The sequence below is a fragment of the Athene noctua genome, chromosome 20 (genome assembly GCF_965140245.1).
Source record: "Athene noctua chromosome 20, bAthNoc1.hap1.1, whole genome shotgun sequence".
NCBI classification, from domain to species: domain Eukaryota; kingdom Metazoa; phylum Chordata; class Aves; order Strigiformes; family Strigidae; genus Athene; species Athene noctua.
This window is the reverse complement of record NC_134056.1, coordinates 5726463-5745792: the sequence shown is the minus strand read 5'-3', so window position 1 is coordinate 5745792 and position 19330 is coordinate 5726463. Positions and strand designations below refer to the sequence as shown.

The 19330-nt window shown below is 50.9% G+C and overlaps 2 protein-coding genes across 4 annotated transcripts in view; both read left to right on the top strand.

Moving 5' to 3' along the window:
- The first annotated feature begins 247 nt into the window (after window positions 1-247).
- AIF1L (allograft inflammatory factor 1 like) lies at window positions 248-12696 on the top strand. Its single transcript, XM_074923832.1, has 5 exons — window positions 248-352; window positions 5186-5252; window positions 8160-8201; window positions 9379-9541; window positions 11213-12696. Exons 1-5 carry the CDS (start codon window positions 275-277, stop codon window positions 11298-11300), a joined length of 438 nt encoding a protein of 145 aa, XP_074779933.1. The 5' UTR covers window positions 248-274; the 3' UTR covers window positions 11301-12696.
- A 1437-nt stretch (window positions 12697-14133) lies between these two features.
- Window positions 14134-19330, top strand: part of NUP214 (nucleoporin 214) — a 45728-nt gene continuing 40531 nt past the window's right edge. For all 3 annotated transcript variants that reach the window (XM_074923711.1, XM_074923710.1, XM_074923709.1), the window contains exons 1-7: window positions 14134-14247; window positions 15636-15831; window positions 16648-16799; window positions 17062-17266; window positions 17742-17812; window positions 18154-18217; window positions 18930-19033. In XM_074923711.1, coding sequence (XP_074779812.1) covers window positions 14206-14247; window positions 15636-15831; window positions 16648-16799; window positions 17062-17266; window positions 17742-17812; window positions 18154-18217; window positions 18930-19033 — 834 coding nt within the window. In that variant the 5' untranslated portion in view covers window positions 14134-14205. The remainder of the gene's footprint in view (window positions 14248-15635; window positions 15832-16647; window positions 16800-17061; window positions 17267-17741; window positions 17813-18153; window positions 18218-18929; window positions 19034-19330) is intronic.

The window sequence follows — 19330 nt, the reverse complement described above, 5'->3', positions numbered from 1 at the left end:
GGGGACCCCCGAGGCGGCGGGAGTGCACCTGCCCCGGGGTGGCTGCGGAGCGGATCCCCGGGGTGCCGCTTCCCTCCCGGCCGGAGCCCGGCCGCAGCTCCGCACCTTGTACTCCTCCTTCAAGACCCTGCCGAGGGGCCGCAGCCCGCGGGGACCCGGCTTCACCCCGCGGGAGGAGCAGCCGGGGCGGGGAAGGGGTTAACGGCGGGGGCGGGGGGCCCGGCCCGGCCCGGCCCTACTTAAGGCGGCGGCGGGCGCGGGGCGGCTCCGGGAGATGGCGGCTCGGCGCCGGCCGAGCGGCGGGGGGCTGCGGCGGGCCCCGCAGGACGGGCGGCTGGAGGAGATCAACAAGGTGGGGCTGGGGACACCCCCCCAAACCCCCTCCCCCTGTCCCGAGCCGAGCAGACCCGAGGGGACCGCGGGGTGGGGATGGGGCTGCGGCGGGGCGGGGGAGAGGAGGGAGAAGGTAGGGGCAGGTGGAGCTCTGGGGGGGGGTTGTGTGTGTGTCCCCCTTTTCTGTGAACCCCTCGGAGGGGAATCGGAGGCGGTGGATGCAGGGGGGTGCATATCCATCCCCTCTGCCCGCGGTTGTTGCCCCCCAGCCCTCAGCTGCTGCAAAAAGTTCCTTTGGGAACTTGCTCCAGCACGACCAGGAGTTATTGTTCTCCCGGAGGGTTTCCGTGTCCCCTCCGCTGTATCGAGCACTTTGATTTTTTTTTTCTCCCAGGATTGAGGAGTTTCTGCTGCTCAGAAGAGCTGACTCAAGCTTTTTTAGTTTTCAATTGCGGTGGGTGACTGGGGAGCCAGGGATGGTTGGACGTCCCACAAGCCTTGGGCAGGGGGAATGGCAGCTCCTGGATTAGTGCAAAGTACGCTGGGCTGCGGCCCTCCACGCCGGGGTCAGGCGAGGTCCTCTCCCCCGAGCTTCAGGCTTGCCCCATCCCTTCCTTGGCATGGCCTGTGGGGCAGCTCTGTTGGCATCCCTCCCGGCCGAGAGCAGTTCTGAGGGTGAAAAGAAGGTTTTAACCTTGAAACAATCAACGATGGGATTTCTAGGCGCGTTTGCGGGTCACTCGCTGGTATAGCCAGTGGGACCTTGGTGTTATAGGTGGAGAAATCAAAGAGCTCCGCAAGATGAGAACCTAGAAGAGATGGTGGGCTTGCCTTCTCGCAGTGACTGGGCTGTGAAAAGTGCCAATGTTCCTCCAGGTGGGGGTGAAGTTTATGTAGGTTGCTGGAGTGGGAATTAAGTCATTAGAAACCAGGAGGTGCTCAGGAATAAGAGCGGAAAAAGAGGAGCTGGGGCATAAATTGTAAAATAAGAGCACTTGGCTAAAAGGAGCCTTTGAAATGTGCTTGTTGGAGGGCAAGCAGGGCACACCCTGCGCCCAGGGGACGTGTAGGTGGGTCTGACACATCCCCCATAGCCGAGGTAGTGTTGACCCTTGGGTTGGGGAGGAAGGGAGTGTGTTGTACCTATTGTGGCAGTTTCTGTTGCTTTCAGAGCCGTCCTCCAGCATCGCTCAGGCACGGGGTGCGGGGGAATCCGTGATCCTTCAGCTGGTAGGAGCTGTAGGGCTGAGTCTGGGAAGCTGTGCTTTCTGGGACACTGCTGATGGGACACCACTGTGCCCCAGGGCTGGGGGCTCTTCCACGCAGGGGACAGGCTCCTACCTGCCCCCTAAGCAGCCATTGCTTCTGGCAGGCTTTTTTCTCTGGGTGAGGTTTGGATGACAAAAATGAAACAAGCTACATAACTTCCCACTGACAGAGGTGGGAGCTGCTTGTTTGTGTCCTTGCTGCCCCGTGTGTTGGCTCAGTGCTAGGAGAAGGGATTTGAGCAGATAGAAATCAAGCTGCAGATAGCACGGGTAGTGGCAGCCCACGGATCTTGAGCAGCTGTTGCGCTGCAGCAGCTCTGGGCAGCAAATGCCATGCTGCTGTGCTTTGCTTGCTCTGCCAGCTCTGTGTGGTGGCGGGGGGGCGGGGGGGGGGCGGAGGGGGAGTTTGCTGTGAGCAGGCATGCAAGTGAACTGGCTCACACCTCCTTCTGACAGAGCTGATAGGTAAACCTGGGCTGATACTGTGAGTGGAGCCAGGGAGGGGGTTTCCCAAGCCTGAAGAGCCCCAGGGCTGCAACCCAGTAAAGTGCTCCTAATAAAACCTATCAAGCCAAATTCCTATCAGGCTTAATCTCATTCTCTCATCCTAACACTTAGCTCCCTCCCAGCCCTGTTCTCTTGGCTGATTTCTACTCCAGAACTCTCGCTGGGATACGAGTCTTTGGCAGGCAGCGTCCTGCGTGCACACGTGCTGCTGAAGGACAGCTGACTCTTAGAATTGAATTCTCTCTTCCAGCCTGAAACACTCCTCCGAGATCCCCTCTTGGCCATTCCCCTCTTCCTGGGGAACGGCAATCACATTGTTCAGCCTCGTGCATCAAGGTGGCAAATCTAATCCAGCAGAGATTAGTTTCAACCCAGTTTTACCTTCTAATGCGCCGGCCTGCAGGGAAGGAGTTCAGCCCGCCGGAGAGCAGGTGCCTGCTGCTCCCATCCAGGGCAGGCAGGAGCATCCCTCAGCCCCGTCCCAGCCCCAGCAGGCAGGATGGCTGGTGTTGAGCACTTAAGCAGCCCAGTGAGAGCTTGGCCTGCTGATTGCAGATGCCGTTTTGGAAAGGGAGGAAGGATCTGGCTTTGCTCAGGTCATGCAGGTAGCTGGGACTTGTGTGGCTGAGTTTATTGGCTTAGAAAAGCCTCTCTGCCCAAGAAAGGCTGTTCAGGGCAGGAGCGGGGGAGAGGCTGGGGCTTATTAAGCACTTCTTATTAATAGAACATGCCCCTTAAAATGAGAGCTTTAGCAAAGGGCTCTAGGAGGAACTTCAGCCATTCGGCTGAGTCTGAGTCACTGGCCCTGGGGACTGAATTCCTGTGTGCTATTGTGAGTGTTTGCCTTATCGCTGTCTCAGCCCGGCTTGCATACAATGTGGAGGGTGGAATGCCTTTGAAATACGCTCCCCTCTTGCTTCCTTCCATCTGGAGCAGAGCTGTGACACTGGTGGGCTGTCCCATTCCCCTCCAGCTGAAATGCAAGGGTGTGAGGTATGTGCAGTGTCACCCATCCTGCTCTCCTACCATGCTGCTGGGGCTGTTGCACCTCTGGGCACATGTCCCTTGGCCATCATCCCTTTGGTCTTCACCATTTCTGTGCTGCTTCTTGCTCCCAGAGAAATACAGGGCTCTGCTCTCACATCCCCTGTCCTGCTGGTAGCTGCAACCACCTGCTGCTCCTGCAGGGCAGGAATGAGGCTGTGACCTGGTGGACAGGAGATGTTTTTGGTTCTTAGTGATGTTTGGCAAGTACCTTCTACAGAGGCTATTCAGTGGCAACGGCAGTAGGTAACACTACTCTGCTCTCTGGTGACTTCTGCTGCTAGCTGAGCCCAGGTCTCAAAGCTGAATTGGGCCCTTTGTGTTGGGCTGGCAAACGATACCCCTGGGTAGAAATAACAGATAAATGAAACTGAGCTGGCAAAGGAGAGCGAAAGAAGGAACTGGGAACATTGCTTTTCACCACAGCTCTCACTTTGAGTTGGTGTCCATGGTGATAAGGGAAGTCTCTGTCACGCTGGTTTAGTGGGCATGGTCTCTGGTGTCCCATCTGGAGTTTGTGAGATGGGAGGAAGGGATGACAGTCACTTCTGTCCTAGTGGGCTTCCTGCGAAACCTTAGTTCAGCGGCAGATAAGACTTGTCAAAGCAGTGGTTAACAGGCAGTGAAGGTTTGAGGCATTTGGACTCTCTGGGCAGGTCCAGGCTCCTCTGTCCCAGTGAGGAAGGAAGGGGGGGGTGTGCTGGAGGGGCCCAGAGCATGTGCTGTGGGGTCAGGATGGCAGGTGGCGGTTGAGCGTGAAAGGCTCAGGGCTGGCTGTGGCAGCAGGAACCAGGTATTGGCTGCAGAGCTTCCAGAGCTGGCCCAGCAGCCAGACTGGCCCAGCTTGTCCCATCTGGAGATAGCTGGTTTCAGTCCTCCCTCTGAAGAAATGAGAACGTGCTCTGGAGGGCATTTGGGTCAGTGATGGCTCTGTGGACCTCCTGCAGTCCTGATGCCCCAGTGCCTGCAGATGGGGCTTCTTGGGGGGGGTGGAGGTGGTCTCATTAATCACAAGTGATGCTGCCCCAGTACTACCAGTGCTGGAGGACTTAGTCTCTTGGCAACCCACTCCTGTCTTCCTCCTGAGCACGGAGAACAGTGGTGAGGAACACGTGCCCAGAGTAGGGAACAGCCTCAGCCCTCTATCCACTCTAACCCCTGGAGGAGTTTTATCCTGGACAGGCCATGCATAAGCTGTGCAGATGTTAATGATTTCTACACTGAAGAATGTGGTGTTATTGCTGAACACAGATCGAGTCATTAAGCTGTGCTGGGCTCACTGGAGCTAGGCGGTGTGGGAGGGTAGAGGCAGGAGCAAGACCCTGCTGCTCACAGCTGCGGGGGGGTGTTGCTGGCAGGGCATTGCGGTGGAGCTGGCTGTGCAAGTTGTGGTTTGTTCTCCAGGGTACCTGAAGGTTTTTGAGGTGGGGCTAGGGACAAGTGACCCGAAGTGACCCAGGATTTCCTCTTCAGCCTGAGCAGGGCAGGGGGGAAAATGGATAGGCAGTCTGAGAGAGTGAGACCCCATTCCCTACCCCAAAATACCTGTCATCTCTTGGGTGCACAATGTTCTGCAAACTTTGCCTGTTCTATTTGCTTAGCCCTCAGAGTTTATCCAAGAGTTTGAAATCTGAGATCAAAGTGTTTTTTGCAAGGACTAGAAGCCCTTGCTGGCAATAGGTGCCCAAGCCATGTGCTGTGTGTGCGTAAGCAGAGATGTGGAGAGCTAAAACTTTGGGTGAGCAAGAAGAGGGAGTTTCATGCAGTTATTCCAAAAGCACATGGAGTCCAGTCCTCTCTCAGGCTGCTGTGAGAAATCTGAGACACCAGAAGCATTCCCCTTGCGCTGGAATGTTAATGACAAGGTGTGGAAGGATTCAACCCATTTTCAAGCCTCCTGGCACTGTTGCTCAGATGTGGCTCTCTGGGAATTGCATAGGTCTTCTGGGTAATGCTGCATTTGTACATGCCCTCTAGGGTGTTTTTTCCTTTGTGTCTCTAACCTTGGGGATATTATTTTTTTCCTCTTTTAGGAATTTCTCTGTGACCCAAAGTTCAGTGATGAAGAAGACCTGGAGGAGAAGTTGGCAGTGTTCAAAGGTGAGAACCGGAGGGTTTCCCTGTCCTTTCAGCCTGACTCTTTGCTCTGAACAGATTATTCTCCTCAATACTTGCATCTTACCAGCCTGAGATTCTCTGCCAAATACAAGTGACAGAGTTGGGATGGATACCTCCCCCTTGCTTGTGGGACTTGGTCACCTCCCTGGAGAGGTGGTTTTCCCACATGAGCCTTTGTGCTTCCCCCACTTGCAGGGCAGGGACATGTCACCCTGCAGACATCCTGCCTGGCAGCTGCTATTATTGCAAAACCTGCTGCGTGGGCAAAAGCCCGGGGAGCAGCAAAGGAGGATGGTTTCTGTCTAGTTATCTAGACAAGCTAGCTGGTATAATGGACGATGCAGTAGCTGGACTCTTTTTTTTTTTTAGTGAGTAGGAGGACCTCTTCCCACAGATCAGCTGCTTCCTGAAGAAGTTGGGGACTTTTCTTCTCAAAAGTTTTTTCAGTCTGAGCCCCTTGGTACCAGAGGCAACGGTAGTAATGTAGCTCTGGTCCTGGCCAAAGCCTCACTCCAGTGGTTCAGCAGATCTGGAGCTTAGGTTTGGGCCGTTTGCTGGGATGGGACATAGAGAGACAGCTCAAAAGCCTGGGGTCCTCTAGAGCTTGTTCCCAAAGTGGTAACAGGGCAAGATTTAGCAGGGCTGTTCTGGGTGAATCCACTTCCTTTCCAAGCAGCAGCTGAAGGCAGTTGAGAAAACATAACTTCTCTGTTGCACTGTCCTCAAGGTTTGTCCTCAGCCTGGCTGTAATCAAATAAAAACCTGACCTTGCTTCCATTTCGGGCGTTGTCTGCTATGCCCCTTTGAATTCTGGCTTTGCAATCCAGCGTGGAAGAAGCTGGCTGGGGTTTTGTGATCCCTTACCCTGCTGAGCACAGAGGAGCCTCCTGTGCTCCCCGTTCTTTTTTTCTGTTGCCTTTTGTATGGCTTTGGCTTTTGGCTGCAGGCCCGCATTATTTTTCCCATCACAATTGGGGCTCTTCAAACATTGCAACTGTAGGTCACAGGCGCAGAATTCCCTGTAACGAGAGCCTTTGGCATCTCCCTCTACTGCCCCGTGAGTTTGTCTCCGTGGCCTGTCCCACTCTCCAATGCCTCCTCCGGCTCCTTCAACAATAGGTTCATTGTGTGATGATGGGGGGAGCGTTTCTTCTCTGCCATCCTTCCCTCTGCCCTCCCCAGCCAGGCCAGGGGAGCCCCTGTGCAGTGTTTGTGTAAATGCATTTGTGAGGGGAGGGACCATGCCGGGTTTTGCCCCACCAAATCCCTGCAGCTGGGATGGGAGGGGAAGATGAATGTGTGAGCTGAGGCTTAGAGCATGATGATGTAAAGCTGCCTCTGTTCTCTGTGCTTTTGGCCAAGTGTCAGCTGAGAAGAAAAGAAAACATGTGCTGGGCACAGACACGGCAGAGCAGGGTTTGTGTCCCCGAGCGCATGCTGGGGTGCCTGACCCCGCCCAGGGAGGTGGCAGTTCATTTGCACAAGGTCATTGTGGTGGGGCAGGGTGTGGGGAGAGACAGTTCCACATCAAGCATCGCTTTGGCCCCTAAGCATGTGGGTGACAGCCCCGATTTCATCTAGGATGAGTTGCTTAATGCTTGAAGAGAGACATTTATTCCTGCCTGAAGCACGAACAGCTTTGGTTTGTATGTGGTGTTTCTGTAGATCTGTCCTGGTCAGTTCCTGACAGGGGTAATCCACCAGCTGAGACCCAGGTGAAGACATGCCAAGACTCTGCCTCCTGCCCATCAGTCCAGTTTATCCAGCACTTTCCTTCAGAAGCACAGGTCCTGGGAAGGCTCTGATGTGTGAAATATTCACTCTTCCCTTTGATGAGTCTGTTCATGCTCATCTGCTTGCTGGTGCCCCTTTGGGGAGGAGCAGCCTGGGAGCTCTCACTTAATTTGAGCCCTCTGAGGTTGTTCTGGGGAGTGAATGCTAACTGCAGGGCAAGTGGAGACTTCTCCAGCTCAGCGTGGATAGATGGTGGCAGCAGGCATCTTGCTCTTCTCATTTAGCAGAACTTGAGATGATGGGGGGCCCCCTGCAGTGCCAGGAGCTGTATTATCTGTAAGACAAACAAATCCTTGCCTGGAGAGCTTAGAGTCTAAATGGGGAACAGCTAGCAAGGGAGGGGGTGGGTAGAAAGCATGCAGGTGTGCCACTCCAAAGGTCAGAAGCAGCACAGGACTGAAATCCTGATTTTTTTTTAACGCAAATCAGTGCTCAGTTTATTACAGCATGTGCAGAGAGAACCAGACCTTTTAGAGCAGGCTCTGCCTTTCTCTGAGGATGCTGGAGTTGCCCGATTCAGCAATGTTTGACAGCAGGCTGGAAGGGCAAACAACCTGCTCCAGCATTACTACTCCTAGGCTGTTCTTGGCTTTGGCCTCTTGCTGTGGTCCTTGAGCATCTCTCCTGGCAGGTGCTGCTCTGGGAGTGCAGCACAGTGTTGGGAGAACTACAGAGTCTGTCCCTTGCTATTGCAGGCAACTATGTCATTTAATCCCCCTCCTAATCCGATCAAACTTCATTTTGGGAGAGCTCATTGTTTTGTTTTCCCTGCTACTCCTTCTGGGAGGCTGTTCCAGAGCTTTGTTTTTCTGGAAACCTTTTAATGCTATCCATGGATAGCTGATACCTTGTTCTTGTGCCAGTGTTTTCCTTCAGCTTAAAGAAAAGCAGCCACAATTAAAGAGCATTTATCTCAATTCCAGGGCTTTGAAGTTAAGGGTGTTAAAACCAGGTCTTGAGATGGTCTCCCTCTCTGAACTGTTTGCGTTTGACAGTATATCAATCTTTTATTTCATTGCTCTAAGCAGGCAGCACTCCAAAACCCTGTCCACTCCCTTCTCTAGTGTCCTTCTAACTTGCTTCTGTCTCTTCCAGAGAAGTACATGGAGTTTGACCTGAACAACCAAGGCGAGATTGGTGAGTGACTGGGGGATGCTGGTGCTGAGCTGGAAGAGCAACAGCCTGCTGAGGTGGTTTCCACTGCTATATCTGCAGCTTCTCTCTGTACTGGTGTGGCTGAGGCGGAAAACCTGTGGGCTGCTCCTCTGTCCAGCCTTGCTTGGCTCTTGATCCCCAGTGAGGAGCTTCCTTGACTCTCCAGCCCCTGCCTCTCAGCTTCCTCAGTCTCTCTTCACCTGCTTCAAGACCTAAGCTCTTGTCAGTCCTGCTCTCTTTCTGAGTCTCTGCTTAGCTCCTCCACTTCTTTCTGCTCTAAATGCTTTTTTTCTTCTTCCTTCTTCTCCACTGAGGCATCCTCAATCCTCAGCATTTCCGGAGCTGGGAAGCTGCAGGGCTTGGACAATCCTGGGTTTTGCCTGACTTGAGGCAGAAGGTGTTTAAAACCATGAGCATTTCTGGCGCAGAGCAGCTCTCTGCTTTGCTGGAAGGGGAGCAGAGGGAAGCAGGGGACTTGGGTTTGAGTCTGGCTCCGCTGAGCAGCCCTGGGCCCAGAAAGCACCAGTTATGTAAAGATCTAGGCTTCTGCAGGCCTGGAGCTGACACTGAAGTGTTATCGCTCACATGCTGTGCCCTCCCAGGAGGCTGCTGCCTTGCTCCCCTCCTCCACCAGTCCTCGAGCTGAAGTAAAGCCTGTGGGGAGCTGGAGGAGGCCCGGCTCAGGCTGCGCTGCCATTTCCGGGAGGGAAGGGGCCGCAGATCACAGCGGGCAGCAGAGCAATGGAAGGAAATGTCCTGTGGCGATGGGCAGGGACGCCTGCTCCCCACAGCCTGTTTGTCTCCAGATTTAACCCGGCGTTGCTTCCCTCCTCCCCATCCTTGTGATTCTTGGCGCCACGCTCTGAGCTAGAGAGCAGTGTCCCCACGTGTCTCTGGAGCACTTGGAGAGTTGTCCCTCTTCTGTGTGTGTGGTGCTTTTATCTTGAGCTGCACAGAAGGGAAGTGATGCTCTGCACTGGCAGCACAGCAGTGGACTGTATTGGAAGGCTTCTCTTGGCTTTCAGCAACAGCTTAATGCTGTCAGCTCTGGAGTCTGAGATGAAGTGGTCTGAGGTGGGAACTCGTGCCTGCTCCCCTAGGGTTGGTCTGTGCTCAGTGTGGTAACCTCTCGACAGCACAGCTTGCCTTGCTCTTGCAGATTTGATGTCTGTCAAAAGGATGATGGAGAAGATGGGGGCTCCAAAGACCCACCTAGAACTGAAGAAGATGATCTCCGAGGTGACCGGCGGGGTTAGCGAGACCATCTCGTACCAGGACTTTGTCAACGTGATGCTTGGGAAACGCTCTGCTGTGCTTAAACTGTGAGTGTCCCTGGGAGGGAGCTGGGGAGACGTGGGACCTGAGCTAGGAAGCAGAAGTTGTTCTGCGGAGGTGGAGCTGTGCATGCTTGGTGTTCGTGGGGGTGAGACAAGGACCCTTGTGAAGGGGGAGTTTGCACAGAGACATGAGAGGGTGTATAAGCCCGTGTCTGGACTGAGCAGCGGCGAGTGCTCACAGCAGAGCTGCCTGCTGCGTGTTAGCACAGGCTTCCTCCCACGTGCTCTGTGTGGAGCGATTCTCTCCCCTTCCCGAGGGTGTGCAGGCATTCAGCACTGCAGGACTTCTTCCCATCTCTCCCCTGTGGCTCCTGCTGGCTTCGGGGACACAGGCTTCCCCTGTGAATGGTGGCAGGACTTGGGCAGTGAATGATGGTCCTGCCAACACCAGCAGTGCTGTCTCCTGGTTCCCACAGGATACTCCCTCCCTGCCTGATTTGGAGAGACAGGCAGTAGGTGGAGAGAGGACACATGCTTGAAACAGCTGGCTTGTGCTGGGAGAGGTTTTCTGCAGTACAGGCTGCCAGTACCAGCCTCCCACGGCCCCCTCTGCCCTCTCGACGGGGCTCTGAAAGTCCTGCTGTAACAAATGGCTTCCGAACACTTGCTTGGCTCCATGTCCACCCCATTGAAGCCTGGCTTTTTCTTTCACAGCCACAGAGGCTGGCCCTGCTTTTGCGTCTGTAACCACCATGAATAGGAGCTGCTCCTCTCCATCCCCCTTGCCCCCTTCTGAAGGCAGCTTTAGAAATGCAGCCAGCTTTCACGGCAGGTTGGGAGGAAGGATCTTGCTCCCACATCTCACGTGGTCCCTCTAAGCTGCTATGTGCTTGCTGGCGATGAGTCTGCTCTCCCCACTGAGTGCCCTGTGTCTGCGTGTTGGGATGCTCCTCTTCCAAGCATGCACAGACTTCTGACACCCTTGCTCCTCCTGTCTTTCTCCATGGAAGCAGGCTGAGCCTGCAGCCTGTACCGTATCTCCCATCCTTCCTCCGAACTGCAGCAGCTTTCACAGATGGGTCCCTTCTTTTGCTAACAGACGCCCCATTGTCTGTTGGACTCTTCAGAGCAGGAGCAGAAATGTAAAACTCATCCCAAGAGAAGTGCAGTCCTTTGATCGAGCGTGGCAGCTGGCATTCCCAGCGTAGCTACAATCCTCAGGGAGGAAGACAGTGCTAGTGGTTACAAAATGGTTGGGATTCTTCTAGCCAGTGCCTTGCTCCTTGTCTCTGCCCTCTTTCCTGCCTGTAATTGCTGTTGTTTGCTCGGTGTTGGCTTTTGAATGTTCTGCTGTGTGGTTTTGTACAAGGTGGGCCAGGGACTGTATTTGCTTTCACGCATCAGGAGAACTTGGCGTGCAGTGTGTGCCCAGAGGATTTCGGAAGTGGCTGTCTAAATAAAACGTGCTAATCCTCTGGGCTCTGAGAGGAAAACCAGCAGAGGCTTTGGGACCCACTCCTGGAGGCTGCTGGAAAAGCAAAGCAGCCTGCCAGGCTGGCAGCACTGCCCTCTCATGGCTTTCCCTCCTCTGTTCATATCAGATGCCCTTTGCACAGAAGGCAGATGCTGTTTTTCAGCAGATAAATAACCCCACCCCCAGTGATGGGTAAAGATGCACCTGCTTTTTTCATTGGTATTATCTGTTGTATTTTGCAGGGTCATGATGTTTGAAGGAAAAGCCCATGAAAGCAACCCAAAACCTTCTGGTCCGCCTCCAGAGAGAGACATAGCCAGCCTCCCTTGAAGAGGACAGGCTGAAAAATTGGCACTGTTTGCTTTGCTGTCTGTAACAGAGGTTACCCGTGCTTTGTTACTCTTTACTGTGGACAGTCCTAGTTTTCAACTAACCTGCCTTAGAGGAACAGCAAGGGAAGCTGGAGACCCTCCCCGCTCATGTCTTTCTGCTGCATCTCTTAGCCAACTCGGTTTGTTAGACAGAAGCTGTAGCACCAATTGTAATGTGAGACCAAAAAAAAAAATCCTGTGATCATACCTTCCTCTGCCCTTCCTGCATTTCCCAATGTGTGGATTCAGACCTGTGCTTGTCACGACAGGTTCCTAAAGGGCCTTGCTGCCAGACACTGAGCATTTCTCTGGCAAAGCCCCTGACAGCAGTTTCATGGGTACAAAGAAATAAGTGCCTTCTCTCCCGTCCTATGCTTCCTGACTCTGGACTAGTTCTTTCCCTCCTGATCTCAACAAAACACAAGTCAGGCTCCCAGCTCTGTGGCCTAGTCGCATGCTAGGTGAACGTGGGAAGGGGCATGACACAGGTCTGCTTGCCTGCAGGGCCTTTAGGCTTGGAGGTGGGCACAGCTCACTGCAGGGACAGCTTCTGTCTGTCTGTGGGTTCATCCTGCAGTCTCATCTTGGTGGGTCCAACACCAGTGAGGCTGATTTAAAGCTACCTTACAGGCCCCCTTCCTGACGAATCTCCACTTGGATCTGATCCGGAACATAACCTCTGAATGGGTGGTTGTCCGTCCTGTCTGCCCAGTGCAGAAACAAGGCTGCTGTTATGCGTTTGCAGCCCCTCAGGAAGGCCATGGGGAAATTAAGCCTTCAGGTGAAAGGAAGCTGGGTGACTAAACTGTGAGCCCTGCCAGACCAGTTGCAGCTGAGGATCTGTCTTCACGCAGCTGCTCTGTCTCTCTGAATTTTGCAGACCTCCCTGTATGTGTTTCAGCTTGGTCCCCTGGAGCTATCGGGTCCATTTCCCTGATGGATAAGGCCTCAAGTCTGCAAAATAAGAAGGGCTGTAAGTGTGGAGTATGAGCTGGGATCCAGATGTAGCTGGGACTGTGCTATCCACACTCTGGTTACTGCAGTGATTCTTGCTCCATAACACAATTTCTGGAATCCAGATGTTTGCTCTTTGCCCTTTCCCTACTCTTTTCTTAAATGTTCTTGGCAGCTTTTAACTTTTTTAAAATCATGGTTTAATAATTTTTTTTTTTAAAGGAAATGCAGATGATTAACTCTACTAGGCTGATTGTTCCTGCCAAAGGCTGCACTTTTAAATAAAAATATTCTCACTACTGTTTGCATGAAAACCAAAACTGTAATGGAGAGAAAAAAATCATAAGCAAAAGCAGCACCAGTCTTCTTTAAGGACTGGAAATAAATCTTCTGAAGCTACACTGTGTGTCATTGTATTTAGTTTAGCTCCTCTGAAGCTTGGTCCACATGATTGTGGATTAAGTGAGCTGGTTTCCAAGTCTGTTAATATAAACCCTTAAACAGATCCTAGAGATAGCTTTGGACTCTTGATCTGATCTATCGTAATAACTGACCAAATGCCATGAAGTTTTTTTTGACTTACTGAAAGAAAGCAGGTGGCAGTGCTTGTTTTAAGGAATAACTTGTTTATCAAGAGCAGACACTCTGGAAAGAGTGGTTTGTTGGGTTTTTTTGTTTTGTTTCATCCTCTCTACTCTTGAAGCAATTGCCTGGGGTTCTTGTCTGATGTGAGTTATCAAAATGGTTTCCAGGGGGAATGACTGGGTACGCTTTTTCCATGTGTTCCTCAAAAGGACAGAATTGCCCTTAGATCAGAGCCCAGTATCTGCTTTCTGCTGCCTGTTAGCCTCTGGGAATGCACCTGCTTTTCTGGGCTGTGGGTATTAAAGCTGTTGTTCAGTTAGAAAATAAAGGGAGTGTATTACACTAGGGAAATTTAGATGTGGTTTGCCACAGTTCAGGTCACTACCTAAATCCATCATTGCTTTTGTCTCTGAGGAAGTCCTTGTCCTTCTGGTACTGGAAAAGAGAGGTAGAGCCTGCTAGAGCTGGCTACAGCCCCTCTCAACATGTCCTTGTCCCCACAAAGCTAAGGTAATGCACACCGTGCTGGCGCTGTGAGTGGGGCTGAAGCCCTCACACTTCAGGCAGGAATGAAACCCAGGTCCTCCTGTGTCTGAAAAACACACGTGCTGCTTTTGCAGCGCCCCGGAGCACAGCGAGACCATCACAGCTCACAGAGCTTCCATGTTTCTAGCTCAACTGCACATAACCGGAGGTGTACAGGGACCAGCCCCGAGCGACGTGCTCCCGCCGCAGCCCATCCTAAGGGAGCAGGATTTGCTTAGAGCTGCAGCAACACCAGCCCTCTGCTGTGGAAAACGCCTCGAAGGCCCTTACCGAGGGTTGACGGACAGGGTGGAAGCTGCTGCCTGCCAGCCTCTGCCACTGCGCAGCCGGGAGAGCCAGCTCGCCAGCAGCCTGCCCCCTCCCCGGCGGGGTCTGTCCCCTCAAACCTGGATCTCCTCAGGGCGGAGAGGGGCGGGCGGGCGCGGCCGGCAGCACCCTCTGCGGCTGGCTCAGGCCCCCCCCTTAGAACGTAAAGCGCTTATTAAGCACAGCCGCTTACTAGGCCTCGCCGTGCAGACAGGCTCTCCGCTGGGAGGGGCAGGCATTTATCCGCCCATCTTTAGCCCCCCCGGGAGCCGAGCACGGCCGCTGCTGCCATAAGGCGGGATCCGCTGGAGGACTCAGGCCGCCGCGGACCATAGAGAGCCGTGGCTAGAGAGGCCCCACCGGAAGCGGAAGCGGAAGTGGAAGTGGAAGTGGAAGTGAGCGCACGGGCGGGCGCGCGGGGGTTTCCCGGCTGGGCGCAGGGGACCGCGGGCCTCGGGGCTGCCGGCGCCGCCATGGGGGACGATATGGACGTGATCCCGGAGCGGGAGATGAAGGTGAGGGGCGGAGGAGGAGCAGGCGGGATGTGAGGGCGCAGCTTGCCGTGATGGGGGGTTGGCAGGCGGGTTGGCTCGGGCCGGGGCCGTTGGCTTGGGCCCGGAGCGGGGGTGACAGGCCGTGGTGGGTGGGGGGCTCGGGCCGTGACGGGAGCGGGGTTTGAGGAGGGCTTGGCCTGGGCTGTGAGGGGTGGTAGGCTATGGGAGACACTTGGCTTGGGCCGTAGGGCTGGCAGGCCGGTGTGTGGGGGGTGATGGTGGGGGCCTTTGGAGGCAGCCTCGCAGGGTTTGTGAAGCACTTGAGGACTTTTCAGTAGTGGTACAAAGACTGTGGTGTGGAAGAGAGAGGGACTGGTATGGCCCGTGATGGAGGGGAGGCCTTGGTAAAGCCTAGGGGAGGAGAAGCAGAACGTGAGAGTTGCAACCTTATTTTGGGAGAGGAGTGATGTGTTTCTAAGCCCTTCTGTAAATATGCCTTGTGCTGGGAATCTGCTTTTGGGAACAGCATGTGTGGTTGTCTGCTATGGTACAGTGTAACAAGGGAGTTGGGGCTGTTTTGCAGAAGGTTCTGAGTTCCCACAGCCTCCTCAGGTTGCAGGAATGTACTTACTCAGTGCTTTGGCTATAATTTGGAAATAATACTTAGATGCTTGACTTTTGTTCCTGGTGTTAGATTCAGTGCTCTGTTCACCAATTGGCACAATTGGGAAGAGAGACTTATTCCTAGGGGGAACGTCAGGTTTTGCATGGTAATAGTGCAACTACTGTTTCTTAATTCAGTTTGTGTTTTGGGTTTTTTTATCTCTCACTCTGCTTTTCTTTTTCTCCCTTTACAAAAGGACAGTGTAAGTTGTGAGAGAAACGAATGCAAAAACCAAGTCTGATTTATACAAAGTAATTACTGGGGTAGGTGGAAGGAATAACTGTATCTGTTCTGTGTGTCATAAATTACAGTAGCAAGCAAAGACACATCTAGGCAGATATATGCTTTATAGCTTTGTGGCAACAAGTTTTATTCAGTTGTGTTGTATCTCTGCTTTGTTCCTTTCTCTTTGTTTTTTTTTTCTGTATCCATTGGCTAGTTTTCAGTACGTTTCTGAGGTTAGATGTCCTGGACAGATTCAACTCCTACAGTTTTTATGAACTGTAGGCACTGAGTAGAAGAGAAATTCAGCTAATGGAAAAAATGTGCTGTGCTGGCAGTCTTTTTTAGATGAGACAGAAAATGTGATGGGATGGCCAGTGACAGTGTGGGTGTGGGCTCTGCCTTAGCAGGTGTTTTGCAGCTTTCCTGGAGAGGCTTTTCAACTTACTGTCTTAGAGAAGCTGAAGCAAACTATTTCTCTTGCCAGCATATGTACAGCTCCTTCCCAACTCTCTTACAACAGGACTTTCAGTTCAGAGCATTGAAGAAGGTCCGCATCTTTGATGCTCCAGATGATCTTCCCAAAGAGCGTTCCAGTCTCCTTGCAGTGTCTAACAAATACGGGCTGGTCTTTGCTGGTGGAGGAACCAGCCTGCAGATCTTTCACACTAGAAATCTTCTCATGCAAAACCAGCTGGGAGAAGATCCCAATAAAATTGGTAAGTCACAGTCATGTCTCATGTCTTTGCAGAGGCAGCTTTATACAGGTTTTTATGATATGGAACTCTTGGTTTATGGTACAGTCCTTGTCATGCTCTTTTGTGCACTTGAAATTACAAAATTTTCTTGCATGAGAAGGCAGGAGCAATATTTGCTGTATCTCTACCTGAAATGAAGTACAATTGTTGGGAAGATGTCACCAGGATGCTCTGTGCTAGCTCCTGTTCAGGTGTCATTCAGGTTTCGTCACCTGTGTCAGTGCCATACAGTGAGGCTGACTTTTCCTACTTCAGAATTTATCCCTTTCCTTGCAGCCACACACGGTCTTGGTAGCTTGTCTTTGAGCTGTGAACCTGTGCATGCCTCAGGGATGTGTGTGAGTGGAGGGACAGAGCTCTCATGAGGAGTCATCCACTCTGACTAAACGACTGCAAGAGAGGAAGCAATTGCTGTTCCACCACCTGAGTGCAAAATGGTTTTGTTCTCCTGTTGTCCTTAGTAACTGTACCACTTGAGGTATTCATGTGCATACATAAGTAAAACAGAAAATCTGTCCACTTAATTGGTTTTTTTTCTTCAGGTTACTGAGGAAGGGAAGTAGAATTTCTTAGGAATTTGGCAACTCTTGAGGCTGTATTGATAGAGATGAAAGGGTTTGCTTTCACTCAGTTTTTTTCCTACATGTTAGCTTTGACAGCAGCTGTTAATAGGACTGGTGATTTTTGCATAAGCTTGTTCTAACTGTTTACAAGAACAGTTCCTGCTATTTAAATTTGTCCCCTTCATTCTATTTTCCTTTCCTTTTGTGTTTTAAGTGGAGAATGTTCAGAGTACCTTAGTTCCCATGAAGTTTCCTGTGCAGCACCTGGCTCTCAGCTGTGATAATCTCACGCTGTCCGTCTGTATGATGTCCAGTGAGATTGGTTCCTTCATTGGTTTTTTTGATGTCCGCACGTTCTTAAATCAGGTAAAGCATATACAAAGTGGCTTTGGTTTTGGTTTTTTTTCAGAATGCAGCAGGAGGAGAGACATAGTTTGGGTGGGATTTTCTGTCTCTCTGTGGGAGATGTCTTGTAAAGGAATTGTTCGGTAACCTCAAAATCTGCTTGTTGTTTTTATCAGTCATTAATTTACAGGAGGGTTGAAACTGCTTTGAATTACAACTTTAGGAGAACTTAGTTCTGTGCTCAGCTTTTGACCGACATACATGTATTTGTCTTTCCTAAAAGGCAAAACAGCAGAAACGTGCATTTGCTTACCACAAACTGACCAAGGACTCGGGAAGTGCAGCAATGGTCAATGACCTGAAGTGGAACCCTGCCAGCCCCGCCATGGTGGCCATCTGCCTGTCCGATGGCAGCATCTCCGTCCTGCAGGTCACTGACTCTGTGAAGGTGTATGCCACGCTGCCTTCCTCTGTAGCTGTGACATCTGGTGAGTGGCATCCTCGGACAGCATACAGAAAGCCAGACAGTGACAAGTAGAAGCATATTGATAGGTGTCAAAAGACAGGCTGTTTATCTGGGAAGGAGTTTTCTTATGAAAAAAATCTTCATAGAAAGGAAGAATTTAAACTCCTGAGACTTGGAAAATGTGTTGCAATGTAACTGATTTTTCCCAATTGATTGGAAGAGCTGCATCTTGTAAATTAGTCAAATGTGCCCACCTGTGGTTTATGCTGTCTCAGGTTTGACTTCCTTTCCCAGGAAGCATGTGACTAGGAGTCATCATCTGTTGGGTCTTGCTCTGTGTAGCCTTGCTTTCTCTGTGACTGGATGGCTCCCTGTTTAATTCAGACTAATGATTTTTTTTTTCAGGGGAAAAGTGGTTTAAATTTATTGGTTCTGCTTTTGTGGGGCCTTTAACTTTCCCGTTCCTTAGTGTTAATGAAATTCTCTTTTTTGCTTAGTGTGTTGGAGCCCAAAGGGAAAACAACTGGCTGTGGGGAGGCAAAATGGCACCGTGGTGCAATATCTGCCTGTAAGTATTGTTGCTAGTAAGGCCTCGTGTCTCATCACTAGTTTGCAGTATGCTTTATTTTCTTTGCATCGCAAGCTCCAGAATTTGGTCATGTGGCACATGGTGTGAGCCATGTGAATCCGCCCAAGCACGTCAGAAATATTTAAGTGTTTTAGACCAATGTTGGGTTTAGTTTAAGGTTTGCACCTATGACTGAGAAGTCTTGGTTTCAGAGTGCTGCATGATCAGTGTTAAAGAGTGGGTGAATTTCTCTAAACCAGTTCCCTGGGCTTTCTCCAAAATTTGCAATAGGCTTTGTTTGTTGGCTTTTTCTTTATATTTAAGAGTATTTTTGTTTGCAGAATCTGCAGGAGAAGAAAGTAATCCCTTGTCCTCCCTTTTATGACTCGGACAATCCTGTTAAAGGTACATCATTTTACTCCTTTTTAACCTGTTTTCTCTTAAAATATTTTCACTTACTCCTCCTCACATTGTTTTAGCTATAGCAGCTGTATATTGTACTGTTTATGTAATTACAGTGTGATTTTTAAATATTTTGAAAAAAATAATTACATGCTTTATATCTGGGTTGCACAGAAAAATTACCAGTCGGCCAGAGTCCTTGTCTATTTCTAGAATGTTTTACATAGGCGTTCTACAAGCTATTTTTTGCTCATTGATCTGATAGACAGTACTGTCACAAGTAATTTCCTTTTAGCGTGAAGATTTCTGGATATAAATCCCATTCTGATGTTTCCTGTGAGTTTCATCTCATCATTTTGACTCTTCAATAAAATGTCAAAGCAGTAAGCTTAGAAAAACAGAAACACTTCATTTGGATCTGCCAAAACATCATCCGTGTTTGGAAACACTGCCGTTATCTCGCCTGTGATATCATCAAGCAAATCAAATACATTCTTTTGGTTTGTGTTTGAAATTTCTGGGATCAAATAGCTTTTCCCCCAATAGGATTGATGTTCTGCAGACAAAGAATTGAAATTCTTTATCTTAGTAGTTTAGAAGTTAGTGATTGTTTATTTGTTTGTCATTTTGTGTGCTATGCACAATTAAAATTGATATACAAGGAATGTCGTTCTGGTGTGTTTCTGGCTGAGGTATTTGTTTCCTTCTCTTTCAGTGTTGGATGTACTGTGGATTGGCACATATGTCTTTACTATTGTATATGCAGCAGCTGATGGGACACTGGAAACACCTCCAGAAGTGGTCATAGCCATATTGCCTGTAAGTGCCAGCAAGTCACAATGACAGAAGTGTTTGTTGCTTGTTCATGACTTGTTTATTACAATGACAGGTTGGTTTTATTAGTAGTTGTTTTTATTATTCACATTGGCGTCGTGTAGAATTTGAGTTTGGTGCTACTGCAAATCATGGGTTGGGGGGTTGGGGAATTGAGTGGAGGGAGTAGTATCCACTCAAAACCCAGTCAGTCATCTGTTCTCTGCTGAGATCAAATTTACGACATAGAGACTCCTGGCCTCTGAAGTAAACACTTGGGAAGAAAACCTTACCCAATGTAGA

What these genes read in the sequence shown, in the direction of transcription:
- AIF1L (XM_074923832.1), top strand. Translation starts at nt 275, where the DNA reads ATGGCGGCTCGGCGCCGGCCGAGCGGCGGGGGGCTGCGGCGGGCCCCG. An exon ending in GGCTGGAGGAGATCAACAAG is followed by an intron (nt 353 to 5,185) that starts GTGGGGCTGGGG and finishes TTCCTCTTTTAG; the next exon opens with GAATTTCTCTGTGACCCAAA. An exon ending in GAAGTTGGCAGTGTTCAAAG is followed by an intron (nt 5,253 to 8,159) that starts GTGAGAACCGGA and finishes TGTCTCTTCCAG; the next exon opens with AGAAGTACATGGAGTTTGAC.